The sequence below is a fragment of the Microcebus murinus genome, chromosome 4 (genome assembly GCF_040939455.1).
Source record: "Microcebus murinus isolate Inina chromosome 4, M.murinus_Inina_mat1.0, whole genome shotgun sequence".
Lineage (NCBI taxonomy): Eukaryota > Metazoa > Chordata > Mammalia > Primates > Cheirogaleidae > Microcebus > Microcebus murinus.
Genome location: NC_134107.1, coordinates 33,806,671 through 33,826,351, shown reverse-complemented (window position 1 = coordinate 33,826,351; position 19,681 = coordinate 33,806,671). Strand labels below are relative to the sequence as shown.

General features: G+C 34.3%; 1 protein-coding gene across 20 annotated transcripts in view; it reads right to left on the bottom strand.

The window, feature by feature from the left end:
* Window positions 1-19,681, bottom strand: part of IMMP1L (inner mitochondrial membrane peptidase subunit 1) — a 79,028-nt gene that overhangs the window by 50,832 nt on the left and 8,515 nt on the right. For 11 of the 20 annotated variants that reach the window (XM_076002062.1, XM_076002067.1, XM_076002061.1 and 8 more), the window contains exon 2: window positions 4,164-4,272. The exons of 8 other annotated variants lie outside the window; for them this stretch is intronic. Coding sequence is in view for 1 of the 12 variants with exons in the window: in XM_076002060.1 (XP_075858175.1) it covers window positions 4,180-4,186 (7 nt within the window). In the remaining 11 variants the exon portion in view is untranslated. The remainder of the gene's footprint in view (window positions 1-4,163; window positions 4,273-19,681) is intronic. One more of the 20 variants, XM_076002060.1, reaches the window with a different exon arrangement.

Here is a 19,681-nt window from a genome sequence, read left to right as displayed (position 1 = left end):
TATTTTCCCAAATGCAAATATAAAATTTGTTGCCTTAAAACTTGTTGACTTAGTAAGCTTAAAAGCAAATAAGTTTTCATATTAAAAAAACTCATCAATGCAGTAAATCCTCATATTGATACCTAAATGTGCTGCAATAGCAACTATTTGTCTTCCCAATATCTTCTGTGATCTAAAGACAAATATACTCTCAGCTCCAATATTTTTTTTTAATTCACATTTAATAGTTTATAATTGGGTAAGCAGGCAAATGCACCTTACTTTTTTCCTTTTTTTTTTTTTTTTGAAACAAGGCCTCACTCTGTTGCCTGGGCTAGAGTGCAGTGCCATCATCATAGCTCATTGCAACCTCAAACTCCGGAGCTCAATTGATCTTGCCTCAGCCTCTGGAGTAGCTGGGACTACAGGAACATGCCACCACATCCAGCTAATTTTTCTATTTTTTTAAAAGGCAGAGTCTCAGTATGTTGCCCAGGCTGGTCTCAATTTCCTGGCCTCAAGCAATGCTCCTGCCTCAGCAAAGTGCTAGGAATAGAGGCATGAGCCACATCACCTGATTGCAATTCACTTTTAAATGAATGTTTTTCCTGAAACACTTAAATGTTTTCATGAAATCATGAAACACATGTAATCCGTGTTACTTCTACAAAATTTTTCTTTAAAAGCTATAATTTCAAAGGTGATTTAATCTTTATGCCTGCCATTTTTAATAGGCAGGTACTTAATATACTATTTTTATTCCAGTGCCCATCCTATCAAATATTTAATAATTAAAAAAACAAACACTTAAGTCCACTGCACTTCCTATTTGAAGGAATCCTTTAGTAAATCCAGTTTCAACATGACTATAGCTGTTTTTTTAGAAAACATGTAAATGATCGTTTTTATTCCCCAAATAAAGACGCACTAGTATATACACAATCTGTATTATTGCATTTTTGTCATACAGAAATCAAAGATTGTGAGATGATCTCAATACCCTGAAACAAAGTGGCTAGACTAGTTGCTGACACCAAAGTAAAATTTCTAAAGCTGTCACACATTCTATGCCCCGATAGTTAGCAGATGGGGCAGACTTTGAGACCAGCTTGAGCAACAGAAGAGATCCTGTCTCTACCATAAATAGAAAAAAATTAGCCAGGAGCAGTGGCACGTGCCTACAGTGCCTGTTACTCAGGAGGCTGAGGCAGGAGGATTGCTTAAGCCCAAGAGTTTGAGGTTGCAGTGAGCTATGATGATGCCACTGCACTCTAGCCTGGGAGATAGAGTGAGACTCTGTCTCAAAAAAAAAAAAATTAAAATTAAAAAAATTTTAAAAAAACTAAAATTTATTCTGTTTAAGAGAAGAAAGATATAAATTTTTACAGTGAATGAGAAAGTTCTCAAATTAAAATTTCTCACTTTAAAAATAGACTATACTACGGTTGCCTTTTGAAAGATGAACTGTGATAAAGTATAATAACACTTTGGGGGTTTTAAACAAATAACTTCCTATGCTAAGCCAGTTCCTGGTTGATAGCCAAAAGAATATATATTAATTTCTGAAAGCTATTCAGGCAAATTTCCACTTAAATGATTGGAAACACCCAAGAAAATGTCATGATTTCACTTTGTTTACTTTAGGTTGTGACTGCCAAGTAGACAGGTTGGTCTGGTTTCTAGCTCCAACTTGCTAAATGACCTTGTTCAAGTGACTCAATCTCTCTAGCCGGCTTCAGTTTCATCATCAGTAAATTGAAGGAGTTATAGAAAGCATGACATGTTACTAAACAGAATGAGTGTGCTAATAAAGTGAAACAAAGAGTTACTTCATTAGGTCCTCTATCTACACCTATGCTATATTTAGATTGTATTCTATATTTAGATTGTATTCTATATTTAATACTTAACTGCCATGTGAGTTGTATTTACTCACCCTAGTTTTGAGCCCTGGGGCCTCGTGAAGCATATGTAACTCATACTTCTCTTCATCTTGGGAGCCACGTGAACTATTTTTTAAGTTGCATATAACTCATGCACAGAAAATAAAAGATAAATTTTTCATTAAATTAGAAAGGATGGTTTGTTTTTGAAGTTTTTATTCTATTTTCGTAATAAAACACTGTGGCCCCAAGGAAAACAATTTTTTTTCTAGTGTGGTAGTCAGTGTGTTAAACCTGCAGTTCCCAACCTCCAGGCAGTGGCCCAGTACTGGTCAGTGGCCTGTGAGGAAAACAGTGCCCTGCAACACTGCCTGAGCTCTGCCTCCCCACAACCCCACCTGTCCCCAACCCCGCCTGTCCCCAACCCCTTCCCCAGCCGCCATCCTCCCCTTTCTGGTCCTTGGACAAATTGTCTTCCATGAAACCCATCCCTGGTGCCAAAAAGGTTGGGGACCGCTATGTTAAACTATCTCAAACTATATGTACCTTTACTCTATATTTAAGGCCTACAGGAAAAGAAATTATAATCACTTCAGAATCTTTTCCAACATGTAATATTTGGTACTGTCAAGATATAACAAATTTTTCATGTAGTCATTTAAATTCATTTAAAATACCACTATAATCAATTACTTTGATATTAAATATTTTCTAACCTGAAAATAAATTACTTGTCACCTGGCAAATTTTAAAAAACACATGATATATAACCAGGATATTTGTTAAAAAAAAAAAAAAAAAAAAGCATTCATAGCAATACCGTCTATCATAAGCAAACACTAGAAACAGCTCAACCATTCACTAATGGTAGAATGGATTAATAAATTCTGCCACATTTATTTCAAAGGAATAATATATAATGATGAAAACAAATGAAATAAAACTGTATGCAACTACATGGACACTCAACATAACACTGAATAAAGGAGGAAAGAATATACATCGTTAACTATACATATAAAAGTGACAAAATTATATAGAAAATAATGCTCTGTGGTTACATGGATGCTTGCTATATATTTAATAAGTAATTATTCATTGTATTATACATTTATGTTTCTATATCATGTTATATTTTACAATAAAAATTGTATATTTTCTGAAGTAATACTAATATATTTTTATAGAGAAGGAAAAGAGGGTTTCTCTTTTTGTTAACAATTTTATTGTCTTGTTCTACATTTCATATTTTTATTATAATATTTTAATAATACAGAAATAAGTTACTATGCCTAATTGTCCACAATCCTAATTAAGAGTAGATTTCATAGGCTTTCCCAATGGCTACAAAACCAAAAACTAAAAAAGCAGGCCTTTAAAAAGTATAAGATCAGTTATCCTGCTAGATCTCTGCTTAGCCACTCAATGTTATTTCTGTCACTTTTTCTTCCTTTCAAGAAAATGTACGCTCACTTGAAAAAAAATTAAAAATGATGTCCAGGTAATCATTTTATTAGAATATTTTAGCTCAAAGGCAGGAAACAACACACTTTTAACTCTCACACATTTTAAAACAATTTTGGAAGTACCTATGTACACATATAATGTGAGAAACCATGATAGATAAGGTCACAGACACAACAGTTGAAGTCCACCTAGTGTCACTGTTTTTAAGTTTGGTTCACTGTGCATACTAAAAAAGATAGCTGGATTATAGGATATACAAAACAAGTCACATTAAAAGTCCACTGTATAAAATGTAACAGAGTGATTCATTCAAAATATACTCAACAATGTCCAATGTAAATTATACTAGAGTAGTTTTAAATATTTCCCTTGGAAAAACCAAACTATAAGGAATTGAAATTATTATGAAAGACATAATAATAAGAGTAAACTCACTTACAGTACAAAATACACATACACAATTTAGGAAATCCTAAAAGGTCCACCACCTACAATCATCCTTCAAAGTATGTGTGTTATAACTTTTAGATACCACTAAATGGATAGAAAATGAAATTTAGAAGCAAGACTTTCATCAAGCTCCAGATAGCAACATGATGGTAATGGTATAGCAGCATTATGATAATAGTTGCTTTTGTTGTATACTGTTGGTTTTTTTGTGAGTGCAGCCAAGGATTCCCCTCAGTAGGTCCAGCTAACCAGTTATTTGCCCATCTATTAAGTGCCAACTTTAGAAATTACACTGTGTCCAGCAGGGAGCAGCATTGCAACAGTCTTAAGACTTAACATGAACATGAAACGGACAGAAGAAAAAGGAGGAAAAAGCCCACTTACCATAGGTCTGTTCTATAATACATTCAATTTTTAGGGAAGTTGCAGGGCTTCAAGAAAAAAAATCTAAAGCATGTCTCAAAGCATATGTGGGTGATCCATGATTTCATTCCTAAAGCAGGAAATCAAAATTACATTAGGTGAAGGCTTTTCTCACCCATGCTGAGTTGAATTAGTATATAATGGGACTAAATGTCTCTCAGTTGTAAAGATTCAGTTTTCTCTTAGTGGGTCAATGAGATTTCAAATTTAGATATTCACTGACACTTTAGATACAATGATCTAAAAAACTTGAACACATTAAAGTCCTTTATCCACTAAAGGATTTAAGTAGAAGAAGAAAGTAATTGGGTTATAACATACCAACCTAGAAAGAACTGTGGTCAAGAAATTAAAGGACTTGATAAGGCAACCATATACAGTTCTGACACATTAAACTCTTCTACACCTTGACAATGTGCAAGCAATAGAGAGGATATAAACATTCACTTCTACAAATCAGTTTGAATATTTAAGGTTAATTTTAAGAATGAAAAAGCAGTAAAAAAGTAGTTTATAATGCTGGTGTATAAGACTGATTAGTCAGATATTTACTGAATATGAGGAAAAGCAAATGATACTGTAGAAAAACCCCGTGACCAGTTATAATATGACAAAAGCAAAACAATATATTACGTTAAGGACCAGGATGTTAAAACCTGCATCATTCATATTCAAGTATAATTCTATACTTAGAATTATACTTGAATTATACTTACAATTATACTTGAATTATACTTAGAATTATACTCAGTTCTTATAACTGAGAATTAAAAATGTTTTATCACCACTTTTATTTGAAATGTCAAACAGTTTGCTTTGTATGGGTTTGCATGTGATTTTTCAGTGTCTACATCAAAAACAAAATTTCTGCCTTGAAAAGAATATATAAATATTTACCTTTAAATATATAATTATATACACTATATATAATATACAAAATCTCCTATCAATATATTATTAATATATAATATTTACTTGAAATTTAATGAGCAATATGTAAAATGATTTCTACTATTTTCTGGCAAAATGACACAAACAGCTTGACTTGAGTGAATAATATGAAGACTATGGTTACCTTCTAATTATTACCTCTAATAATTTGACTGAAGGCGAAAGAAATTCATATATTAATCTTTATTCTTTTAACAGTAAGGTATTCATCGCATTATTTCTCATCTTTTGCTCTCCTTAGTCTTCCTCTTATGTTATCTCTTGCCCTTGTTTTTTTAGACATTTCACTTTTCTGATAATTCTTCATTTCTGCCAATCCATCTTCCTTCTCTTTTGTATTAATAATACATTTCTGTATTATCCCCAATTTTTGTTTTATTCAACCTCTTCCCTTTATGATCCGACTTATTTTCCTTTCATCTTAGTACCTTTAAAATGAGTTCTCTCTCTGTAACAACAGTCTGCTTTGCTTCATTTAGAGGCACCATGCTTGACATAACAATCTCACATGACTGAAACTCAACTAAATATGCTTAAATTTGATTTCTGTCATTCATAAAAATATTTTTACTTTGAGTTATTTAAATAACTCACTAAACATTTTAGAGTTCATCTTGAAACATGCAAAAATCTCAAGGAAATCTAATCTCAAGTACTCATTCCAATCAATTGGAGACCAATATTCCAATAAAGAGGTAATTTAGGATCTTACTACATCAGTATGAATAACAAACTTCTTTAAGTCAATAGAACTTTAATGCTGTATATTCATATGTGTGTGTACATGCACATGTGTGCAATATCCCCGTTAAAAAGTAAATGTACATTAAATAACCACCCTACTTCTAATATATGTTATAAAGTCTAAGTAGAAAAGTGATTTTCCTAATTCAGTAAGCTCTAATATGAACATTAACATTAAGGGTATTATTATGTTGTGAAATAATTTCATAAGGAAATAATTTTTCACAGCCTTTGAAATTCTTCAGATTTGTAACAGATTATACAATGCCATTTATAAGTACCTAAAAAGAGACAGACTGTAGTGGGTTGAAAGTCTTCCTCCCTCCCACACCCACACAAATTTATGTTAATTTTGAACATCAGAAGAGACCTTGCTGGGTACAGTGGTGCATTACTCCAAGTCTGGCTACTTGGAAGGCTGAGGCAGGAGGACTGCTTAAGCCCAAGAGTTTGGGACCAGCCTGGGCAAAACAGCGAGACCCTCATCTAAGAAGAAAGAAAAAAGAGAAGGGGAGGGGAGGACAGGAGAGGGGAAGGAAAAGGAAACAGAAAAGAAAAAGAACACGACCTTATTTGGAAATAGGGTCTTTGAAGATATAATTAAGGTAAGAACCAACATGAGATCATAGTAGATTAGAAAGGGCCCTAAATCCAATGAGAATGACATTAGAAACAGAAAAGCATAGACAGAGAAACAGAGAAGACAATGTGAAAATGAAAGCAGATTAGAGTTATGCTGCCACAAGCCAAGGAACAACAAGAGCTAACACAAGCTGGAAGAAGCAAGGTAGGATTCTTCCCTAAAGTCATGAGAATAAACATAGCCCCACTTAATCTTAATTTTGGATTTTTGACCTCCAAAACTGTGAAAAAATAAATTTCTGTTGTGTTAAGCCACCAAGCTTTTGGTAATTTGTTATGGCAATTCTAGGGAACCAATACAGATTTTGGTACCAAAAAGTGAAGTGCTGCTGTAATAAATATCTAAAATAGAAACAGCTTAGATTGCCTTCAGAGATTACGGTAGAAAAAGAGATGTTAAGAGAATTCTGGTGAGGGCTCATAAGGAAGTAAAGAGGATGGCAGAGAAAATTTCTATCACCTTAGAGAATACGTATATCGTAATAGAATGTTGGCAGATATATGAACATTAAAGGGGCTTCTGATGAGGTCTCAAAAATGAAATGGAGAATATGATATTGAACAGTAGAGAAAAGCCAAAGCTTGCTGTAAAGTGGCAGAAAACATGGCTGAAATATGTTCTACTGTGGGACAAAAAGTAAAACTTGGTAAAAGATGAACTTGCATATGTAGTTGAGGACATTTCCAAGCAAAGTATTGAAGGTGTAGACTGGTTTTTCCTTGCCACATAGGTTTCTCCTTGACACTTACAATAAAATGTGAGAGAAGAGATAAATTGAGAAAGAAACTATTAAGCAACAAATAACCAGCACCTGATGATTTGGAAAATTCTCAGCCTATCTAAATTGCAAAAGAAGCTAAAGCATACCCTGGAGAAGTGGCAATGGGGTGGCTGAAAACCTTTTCTAAAGAGATTAGGTGTGTGACTAATGGACGCAATCAACCATCTCAGCAGAAGCCAGGAATAGAGGATATCCAGGAAGGATCTGTGAAGACCTCTCTTGTCTAATGGCAAAGATCTCCTTGACATACATAGGAGACCCACAAGGCTTTTGAGAATGTTATACCAGCAGAAACATTGCCACCTTAGACTAAAAGAAACAGAGACTAGATGAAATGAAAGTTGTTGGACTATCAAAATTCTACAAGCAGGAAATAAGCTAACAGAGTTGTTAAGCTGCAAACGTGCTACTCTTCAAGAAAAAAGAAAAGTGACTCCAAGAGAAGAGCCATGGATGCAGAGGTAGAGAACAGAGAGGGTGGTTCCACAGTCTTGGCCCAAAGGGCAGGGCCACGCCTAGGAGCCTGGAGGACAGAGCATCAAATCTCAGATAATTATTCCCAGCCTTTAAAAGCAAATGAAATTTGCCCTGCTGGATTTAGGGCCAGTAGTAAGCCCTTTATTCCTTTCAATTTCTCCCAAAGGGAATGGGAATGCCTGTCCCAACACTGTATCTTAGAAATAGATAATTTGCTTTCTAGTTGCACAGGTCCACAGATGAAGTAGAATTTTGCCCCAGAATGAACCATATTCGGAATCTCAACTGTACCTATTTAGATGACTTAGATGAAGATATTTGGCACATTTTTAGTTTATGACATTTAGATGAGATTTTAGATTTAAATTTGATGCTAGAATGGGTTATGATTTGGGAGATACTGAAATGAGGTGAATGTATTTTGTGTAGGAGATGAATGTGAATTTTAGGAGTCTAAAGGGTGAACTGTAGTGGGCTAAACAGTGTACCCCCAAAATTCATATGTACCCAGAACCTTACTATGTGAACTTATTTCAGGTCTTTGAAGACATAATTAAAATAAGGAACAAGATGAGATCATACAAGGTTAGGTAGGCCCTAAATCTAATGAGAATGTACTTATAAGACACAGAAAAGGACATACAGAGAAGGAAGCAATATGAGTAGGGAACACCTAGAGATCATAGTCATGCATCTATCACCCAAGAAACACTAAGGATTACCAACAACCACCAGAAGCTAGGGGAGAGGCATGGGCTAGTTTCTCCTTCAAAGCGTCCAGAAAGAACAAGCTCTGCCAATACCTTGATTTGGGAATTCTGATTTCCACAATTGTGAAACAGTACATTTCTGTTGTTTTAAGTCAGCATATTACAGTAGCCCTAGAAAGCTAATAGACCTAATCTTGTTTATCATTAGAATTAAATGAACCTATAGCTATATCATAGGGAAATAATATGCAATTGTTTGCACATACCGTACTGTGTTCATTAAAGAAGAATGAACACCTCCCAACAAAGTAAACTCCTACACCAGTTGACTTCACAGGCAAAAAAAAATTAACAAGAAGCCATCTCAAATTCTTCCATAAAATTAAGGGACAGGGAACATGTTCTCACTCATTCTGTAAGGCCTACATCACCCTGATACCAAAGCCAAAAAAGACACTACAAAAAAGAAAACTGCAGGCCAATATTTCTCAAGGTTATTGATGCAAAAGTACTCAGAAAAATACTAGCCAAGCAAATTCAGCAGTATATTAAAATTATATACCATGACCAAGTGGGATTTATTCCTAAAATATAAGGATGTTGCAACACAAGAAAATCAACCAATATAATACACCACATTAACAGAATGAAGGAAAAAGAAATACATGACCATCTCAATAGATACAGAAAAAGCACTTGACAAAATTCAACACCCTTTCATAATAAAAACACTCAGCAAACTAGGAATAGAAGGAAACTTCCTCAACATAATAAGCAAAATACAAACTGACATTATACTCAAGGGTAAAAAACTGAAAGCTTTGACCTCCCCCAAATCAGAAACTTTTGCCACTTTTGCTACTCCTATTCAACATAGTACTGAACATTCTAACCACAGCAACAAGACAAGAGAAAGAAATAAAGGCATCCAAGTTAGCAAGGAAAAAGAAACATTATCTCTTGTCTGCAGATGGCACAATCTTATATGCAGATAATCCAAAAGATTCCACAAAACTGTTAGAATAACCAAATTCACCAAATTTCCATAATATAACCTAGACACACAAAAACCAGTTTTGTTTTTATTTACCAACAATGAAAAATCCCCCCCAAATTTTTTTAAAAAACATTTCCATTTATAATAGCATCGAAAAGTATAAAATATATAGGAATAAACTTAACCAAAAGATGAAAGACTAGTAGTATATTGAAAACTACAAAACATTGCTGAAAGAAATTTTAAAAGAAAAAAATAGAAAGACATCCTATGGTCATAAATTAGAAGACTTAATATTCTCAAAGTAACAATACTATCCAAAGTGATCAACAGATTCAATTCAATCTGTATCAAAATCACAAGGTTTTTTGTTTGTTTTTCCCAGAAAAACAGGCATACCTCAGAGTTACTGTAGTTTCAGTTCTGGACCAATATAAAAAAGCAACTATCTCAATAAAGCAAGTCACATGAATGTTTTGGTTTCCCAGTGCATGTAAAAGTTATGTTTATACTATACTGTAGTCTATTAAGTGTGTAATAGCATTATGTCCAAAAAAAGTACATATCTAGATTTCAAAATATTTTATTGCTAAAAAAATGCTACAAATCACCTGAGCCTTCAGCGAGTCATAATTCCTTTGCTGGTGAAGGTTCTTGCCTTGATGTTGATATTAATAGCTGATGACTGACCAGGGTGGTGGTTGCTGAAGACTGGGGTGGCTGTGGCAATTTTTCAAGAGAAGACAACAATGAAGTCTGCTGCATCGATTGACTCTTCTTTTCACAAAAGATTTCTCTATAGCATGTGATGCTGTGTAATAGCATTTTACCCACAGAACTTCTTTCAAATTGGAGTCAATCTTTTTAAGAAACATTCTTTGCTAGCCATAAGAAGCAACTCCTCATGTGTAAAATTGTCATCATGAAATTACAGCAATTCAATCAAATCTTCAGACTCCACTTCTAATTCTAGTTTTCTTGCTGCTTCTACCACATCTGCAATTACTTCTTCCACTGAAGCCTTGAACCCCTCAAAATCATACATCGGGGTTGAAATCAACTTCTTCCCAATTCCTATTAATGTGGATATTTTGACCTCCTCCAATGAATTGTGAATGTTCTTAATGGTATCTAGAATGGTGAATCCTTTTCAGGTTTACAATTTACTTTGCCCAGATCCATCAGAGGAATCACTACATTTGGTAACTATAATCTTAAAAATGTATTTCTTAAAGAAAATGACTTGAAAGTCAAAATTACTCCTGAGTCACAAACATTGGCATACAAGTATCTGAGTCTCACTAGCATACAAGTATCTGAGTTTTGAAAACTCTGAAAAAGTTTTTGAAATAGTGACACTGATTACACATTGTAAATATACTTAATGCCACTGAACTTTACACTTAAAATGATTAAAATGGTGAATGTTACGTTACATATATTTTATCCCAAAAACTTTTTTTTAAAGGGCTTAGAGTGCTGACACAAACATTTCAATTAGAGAATCAAAAGTGGACTACTGATAAGAAATAAAGTGAACATATTCCAATGCTAAGTGAGGGAAAATGATCATATATGATATTAATAGTAATTCATCAATTTTCATGTGAGTTGATTTAGGAAATGTTCATAGAAAAAGGAAACATGATTTTATTTTTTTAAAAAAATTCAACCCTAGAATGCCAAATGGAGTATAGAATTATTCTCAAATCTTTCATTTTGATGAATGGAAAAATTATAATATTAAATGGGGCCGGGCGAGGTGGCTTACACCTGTAATCCTAGCATTAGCACTCTGGGAGGCCCAGGCAGGAGGATGGCTTGAGGTCAGAGACCTGCCTGAACAAGAGTGAGACCCTGTTTCTACCAAAAAAAAACAACAAAAAAAAAATAGAAAAAATTAGCTGGGCATGGTGGTGCGCACCTGTAGTCCCAGCTACTTGAGAGGCTGAGGCAGGAGGATCACTTGAGCCCAGGAGTTTGAGATTGCAGTGAGCTATGATGATAACACTGCCCTCTACCAAGGGCAACAGGGTGAGGCTTTGTCTTTAAAAAAAAAAAAAACCCAAATACCAAATGGCCTTTAAGGTTATTTTTTTGAACCTTTCACTTTGGAGAACAAAAATATAAACAGTAAAACTATAAAGTTAAAATCACAAAGATTTTCAAAAGCAAATACAAAATATCCTGTTTCAGTACTAGATAACCTTATTATAAAGTTTTTCTTTACTCTTGGTTGAAAATGAAATTTCTATGCTCTGGAAAAACAAAGAGGTCTAATTTTTTTCCCCCACAAATTAGGACAGATCTTAAGAAACTCAGAATCATTCACCTCTGAGTTACATATATACCATTTACCACCCCAATTGTTTTCACATCACTTTTTCCTCACCATTCTAATCACTCTCAACATAAACCCATTTTAGCAAGGCAAATATGCCTCATGTTTTGTACTATTAATAATAGCCATAAACTGGCTATATAAATGGCTATCTTGAGGAGGAAACTAGGACTGAGTCTGGGCTGAAGTGGAAATAGTGGATAAGATGTGGACTGTGAAGTCAGACAGGCTAGCTCTATTGCTTATAAGTTTTGTGATCTACATAGAGCAAGCTGCTTATCCTTTATGTGACTCAGTTAATTTCTGATTTCAGTCATCTATAAAATGAGTGACAATTAAATAATATATGTAAAGCATTATAAACATTACATGGACCACAGTAAGTATTCAACAAAAACATTACTTATTATTATAATTAATTACTAACACATCCCATAGATAAAGGAGTGGAGACACTGAAGATACTAAAAAAGATACTTTATATTTCACTTCTACTGCTTATCTTTTTATTTTTTTCAAATATCATGCCTAAAGGGGATCTAGGTTCAAAGTGACAGGCTAAGCTTGGCAAACTTTAACACTAATTCAAAAATTTCATTAAAACACTTATTTAATAAACAATCACAATAAATTTCTACTTTTCCTTTAAATATCTTTTAAAATAAACAGAAACACTAAAAAGAGGAGTGAAAGGCATCAACACACTGGAGATTTTGAAGAATTTCTGGAAGATGAGGCATATGAAATCACAGTGATAGGTAGAAAAGAGTGGAAAGAACAATCCACCACATGGGTTGGCAAACTATGGTTCATAGGGCAAATCTTTTGGCCCACCACCTGCTTTTGTAATGGTCTATTAAGGTAAGACTGGTTTTTATACTTCTAAATGACTGAAAGGAAAAAAAAAAAAAAGAGAGTATTTTATAATATGTGAAAACTGTATGAAATTCAAATTTCAATGTCCGTAATTAAAGAGTTATTAAGATACAACCATGCTTATTTATTAATATCCTCTATGGTCGCTTTCCCATGAAAGAGTTAAGTAATTGCAAAAGACACCATACTGCCTGCAAAACCTAAAATATATAGAAATCCCAGAAAATGTATGTCTAGCCCTAGCCAAGAAAAACACATGAGAATATTTCAGGAAGATGAGATTTTTCTTCTGGTGGTTCCAAAGGGGTTCTGGGCTAGATCAACAGTTACAGAGGCTAACTTCTTTACAAAAAAAAAAAAAAAAAAAAAGGAAGGGGAGGAGAAGGGGGAGGGGAGGGCGAGAGGAAGGGAAAGGGGAAAGGGGATGGGGACGGGAAAGGGGCGGGGAAGGGAAGGGAAGGAAAGGGAAGGAAAGGGAAGGAAAGGGAAAGAAAGGAAAATCTGCCCAAGAGGAATTTGGCATCCAAAGTATGAGAGTTGGAAAGCTAGGATACAGTTCTCCTTATTTGGCTATTAGAGAAGTTCTGGGCCTGTCTGCTTGCTCCCTGCTTATACACTTTGAAGCAAAGTATACCAATAAAATAAGTCCTACCAATCTATAAGAACTCCATCAGTCATCATTCCTTTTAGGGTAAAGATGTGTTGGGGAAACAAAGGAAGAGAAAATCCATTCCAGTTACCTATATTATTCAACTGGTCCTTCATTTACCAACATGAGTGGACAACCAAGGATCACCAACATTTAAGGAAATGACAAGCATGAAAGAGACAGCCTATGATGAAAACAACTAAACAGAACAACTAATCCTGGAGAAATCAGAGTTAATTAAGGAAGGGAAAAAAAAAGAAAAGAGATTCTATTCCAATATCTTCAGAGATATTGGAAAGATACTACACCTATAAAACAAGAGGCATATGAAAGAGTAGGATTATACTTCTCTATGAAGTTCACAGAAATTATAAAAATAATTTAAAAAGTAGAATTAAAAGAACAGAGTTTAAAAAAATTTAAACTGTCTGCCACTACCTTCAACCATGCACAAAAAAAAATAGAAAAGTTGGAAAAAAAGTTGAAACAAAAGTTGAAGAAAAACAAAAAACCAACCTGAAGGGATAATAATCTCCCTAAAATATCAAGAAAACAGACTCTTTTGTCCCCCCAAAAAATCTTTCCCCCTCCCATACACACCCACACGCTCCCCAACCCCCAAAGGGAGGATCCTGAAAAGACCCAGGTAATACAGAGCCAGTGAAATAAAAAAATCATAGACCCCCTAGGTATATTTTTGATCTGGAGCAGAAGTTATCAAGTTAGGGTCCATGAGCCAAATCCAGCAGATGCTGTGTTAGTAAATAAGGTTTTACTTGTACAAAGTCATACTCATTCATTTACACATTCGTTATTGGTGGTTGTTTCCATCCTACAAAAGCAGAGTTAAGTAGTAGCAACAGAGACCATATGAATCACAAAACCTAAAGTATTTACAATTTCATCTTTTACAGAAAAAGTTTGCAAAATCTTGATCTAGAGCTGTGGGCTTTAATATAGTAGCAACTAGCAAAATTTAAACAGCTGTTTAAATTTAAATAATTAAAATTAAATAAGATTAAAAATTCAGTTCCTCAGTCATATCAGTCATAGTTCAAGTACTCAATAGTCATTATGTGTTTAATGGCTATTGTACTGGACAGTGTAGATGCAGAACATTTCTATCAACACAAGAAGTTCTACTGGACAGGGTTCATCTGGAAATTACCATAACAGATTACTGGAACCATATTTTAATTATTGCTTTAAAAAGTGCTATAGTAAAAAAGCATACATAAGTGCTATGGTTTCAAAGTGTCTCCCAAAATGCATGTGTTGGAAACTATCCCCAGTGCCAGTGTTGGGAGGTAGGGCCTAATGGAAGGTGTTTAGATCATGAAGGCTCCATACTCATAAATGTATTAACGCCAATTTAAAAAGGGCTTGAGGCTGCCAATTTGCAATATTGCTTTCTCTGGCCCTGTCTTTGCCCTTCTGCCATGGAATGACACAGCAAGGATGTCCTCACCAGATACCAGCCCCTGAATCATGGGCATCCCAGCCTCCAAAACCATAAGGTAGTAGGTTCCTGTTCATTATAAATTACCCAGTCTCAGGTATTCTGTTATAGCAGTACAGAACAGACTAAGACACGTAGAGAAACAGGAAGAAGGAATAAATTCAGAAAAAGACAGAAATCAATTACTTCAGAAATGAAAATAATAAATGCATAAATCAAAAGGACCTCATGTGAAAATACCACTAAAATAGACTTTTTAAAAAAATCCTTCGATGTTAACCACAGAGAAAAGACATGAACCAAAAGAAAATTCAAAGATATAGCATTATAAATGAGAAACTAAATATGATCACAGATATGGAAGAGAAATAAAAGAATTCAAGGAAGAGAATGCAATTAATGCTATCAAATTTGAAAATAGTAATAAAGTGTTTCCTAAGAAAACAGAATTCAAAAAGAGGTAGAATAATTATATAGAACAAGAGCTATGAATAAATTTTTTAAATTGTGTAATAGATGGCTCCAATTTGGTTCTGAATTAATGACAAAAATGTTTGCTAGGATTTCTAACTTTCATCTTATCCTGCAAGAGACTGATCATAAACATACTTCATATCCAGACTCCTAGCAGTCAAAACAATAAATTTCTAACACTACCAATTGGTCCAATAATTTTATATTTCTTCAGAGGAAAGCTTCACAAGCCTGTGGAGCCCTTCATGCTAAATCAGTAGTTGTGGCGTAAGAAGCTTCATATGGAATAGTTTAAAATATTTGGCCTATTCCTAGGCTCTCATAATTATTCAAACTGAAGGGAAATTGATCCCATCTCAGCAGAAATGTCCATGATAATTAGAACATCACACGTGCTTAGATTATCACAGTAGCTTTATGCCTATGAGATTCTAGTTGACACGTGAAAGGAGAGCCAGTCAGCCGTTATTTAATTCCTCATTTGGGCTACATGCAAATATGAAAACGGTCCCAGCCTGAGATATTCACAAATGCTGGACCATTCTAGCTCTGGAATTTCTTTTTGTTTTATCATTAAAAATCTGTTTTAGTTTTTTACTAATATGTAAATGCCTTTTTTTAAATAGATATATTTACTGGACAAATCTTCTTGAACCAAAACATGTTTACTGTTTGACACATTTACCCTATTACACTGGATATTACAAAATATGAGTATTCAATGATTTTCTGAATTTTTAATTAAGCTCTCCAGTTTTCTTTTTATACCTAAATATCCACTAAAATTAGGATGAACGTAAGCACTCTTTTGCCTTGGACAATACCAGCTTACCCTTGCTTTCCTGGCATCCAATATAAGCCACTATTTCAGCACTCTCAAAAGTGTCCTAAATAATCAATGGACCAAAGAGAAAATCAAAACAAAAAGTAGAAAATATTTTGAAATAAATAATAATGAAAACATAAAATGTCAAGTTGTAGAAAGAAGCTAGAGTAGTGCTTAGAGAAAATTACACCCACAACTACATACAGTCTATTAGAAAAGAAAGGCAAAAAAATCAATGAATTAGCTTTTATTACAAGAAGGGAGGAAAATCAAAACCTTAGCAAATCAAAACTGAGGAATGTAGGAGAAATAATAAAGATAAGAGCAATAATTGATGAAATAGAAAGTAAATATAAAACCAAGAAAAATCAACAAAGCCAAAATTTGGGTTTTTAGAAAACAGTAATAAAACGAAAATCCCTAGCAAAACAATGAAAAAAAGAATCATTCATTATCAATATAAGCAATAAAATAAAAGGAGAAATCACTATAGTCACTAAAAAGATAGTAAGACCTGCTTCCAGAATGGCAAAGTAAGTTCGTAACAGACTAACCCTACCAAAGGTAACGATAATATCTAGATAAAACACTTGTAAAAAAGGAATTGCCACAGGGTGAATTTTCTATTTTTACTGATTTAACTGGAGAACAGCACAGTACAGATGGCTAAAATTTCGGAAGAAGGCATTCCTCTGGAGATCCTGAAGAATCACACTCTAACCAAAAGAATAGAGGATCCAGAAAGAAAACTAATTTATGTGTGACTTTTTAAATTGAAAAAGTGTGATGTAATATAGCAGGGAAAGAACTGTCCTTTCAATAAATGGTACTAGGTGAGTGAGATACCTGTATAGGAAAAACAAATGCACCTTTACCCTTGTCTCACACTAAACACACACAAAACAATTCCAACAGAGTGCAGATGCAAATGTTTAAAAGTAAATAGCAGGGCTTTTAGAAGAAAGCATGGAGATCCTCTTCAGAATCTTAGAGTAAGCAAGCATAGCCATAAAGCACCAGACATAAAGAGAAAACTGGTATGTTGGAATATACTTTGACAAAAATAAAAGGCAAGCCACAGACTGATAGAAAATATTCACAATGCATTTATTTGAAAATGGACTCTTATCCAAACCATAAAAAGAACTACAAATCCATGGGGGGGTGGGGGATGGAGAGAAAGACAGACAATCCAAATTTTAAATATTAGCAAGGACATGGGTAGATCCTTCACAAAAGAGGTTATCCAAATGGTCAATAAACATATAAACAGGTCTTCAACTTCACCAGTCCAAATTCAAATGACAATGCCATACCACAACCCTCCCAGAATGGCTAAAACGAAAGGAGAAAAAATATTAGATGTTGATAAGGCTGAGAAGTAACTAAAATTCTCAAACATTCCTGGTAAGAGTATACATTGGTACAATCATGTTGAGAAAATGTTTTGCCACAAATGGGAAACTGTCCAAATCCCTTTCAACAGTAGAATGGATAATAAATTAATCCATTTATATAATACTATACAGCAATAAGAATAAATCATCCACATACATACACATTAAGAAGGAGCATTTCACAAACACAATGCTAAGCAAAAGAAGTCGAACACAAGAGTACATACAGTAAGGCTTCATTTACATAAAGGAGAGAAACAGGTGAAACAAATTTGTGATGCTGGAAGTCAGGACAGTAGTTTCCCTTTGTGAGTATAGTGACAGGAAGGAGGCAAAAAGGGATTACAGGAGGTCTAGGAATTCCCTCTAAGCAGCCATGACCTTGGCACTCATTTTTCAATCATATTGCCAGAATATCAGCAGGCCCAGCAGTAGGTCTTCAAATATCTCTGTTATATACTTTACCTATGCACACAACAGTAATATGGACTCTAGGGTTAGAGAGGCCACTGAAAAATCAACTGAAGGGGTGCCTATTTGTGTCATAGGGTGCTAGTTGCTTACCATGTCCATTATATGTTTTCTGGTGTACCTTAAATTGGTTGCCAGCAGTTGAATTTTAACTGAAGACTTCTTAAAATAATAACTTGTTGGAATCCTTATAAAGAGTCCCACTATGTGGCCACAAGTGTGATATACATGTTGCCCACCTTCAATTGTAACTGAAGACTTCTAGAAATACTAACTTGTTGGAATCTTTGTAGAAAGGGTCCTATTATGTGGCTGCAAGGGTGATATACATGTTGCTTATGGAGCTCTCAGATTTAAATTATGTAATAGTTGATTTCACTTTGATGGCATGGTGAGATGGCTTTACTGAGGATAGGTTGAAGTAAAATCTGAAGGATAAGAGAACTTCACTAGTGTCTTTTGAAGGAAGGGAAAAATGGAAAGTACAAGAGACTCAGTAAATGCTATAGTGCTAAGGAAATTTAGGGAGTGCTGTCGGCTAGAGAGGCAAGTAGAGGGAATTACATGCAGGTCCCTAAAAAGTTTTGGCTTTGGCCAGGTGCAGTGGCCGAGGCCTGTAATCCCAGCAGTTTGGGAGGAGGGAGGATTTCTTGAGGCCAAGAGTTTGAAAACTAGTCTGGGAAACATAGCAAGACCTCCATTTCTACAAAAAAAAATTTAAAAAAAATTTTTAGTTTTAAATTATATGATCAGACTTTTATTTTAGAAAGATCAGGACAGCTCTTGAATGTGAATAACGGACTTCAGGAGAACCAAAGATGAGAGTCAAACAGCCTAGAATGGATTAGAGAGCTATTAAGAAATAAACTCCATAGATTTTGCAATGAACTGGATATGATAGAATAAAGCATGAGAGAGGAATTGAGCATAGGGAGGTTCCTTGACATAGGCAACTAATTCTACAATTAGGCCTGTCATTTCCTGAGATACAAAATATCAGAGGAGGTTCAGTGTGAGGCTTGACCTGTTTTGCTTTTTATTTTTTGCTTTTAAATGATTTTTTCTTTTATTTCTTGTTTCTTTTTTGTGCAGACAATTTTTTTGTTACAGGTAACACTTGTGGTAACTATATAACACACTTTTGGAAACATCATTCTCTTTTAAACCTCTGATATTTTGTTTCCCACAAAAACTTCAGGTTACTGGTAGCCATCAGAATTTTTCTCTAATTTCTTCAAATTTTGAGGAAATTTAGACCATAAATCCTCAAGAATGATATAGTTTAAAAGAAGTAGTATAATAAGCTAATAAAATAACCTCCAGTAGGTAATTAGAAATGGAATTAATGTAAATTCTATACAAACTCTTGTCATGGATCAGCTTGTCTCCTGGTTGTGAATTTTCAATATATCATTTTCTCTTCAGGCTTTTGAATAATCTCTCAAATATATGACTATATATATAAGTGTGTGCACATGCACACTTCACATATATGTGAGCACACATGTACACATAATGGCTATAAAAGAAGCTATCATGTATATTTAAAAGATTTGGGGGTATGATGTGGTGGCTCACATCTATAATCCCAGCATTTTGGGAGGTCCAGGTGGGAAGATGGCTTGAGGCCAGGAGTTCAAGACCAGCCTGGGAAAAATAGCGAGACATCTTCTCCAAAAAATA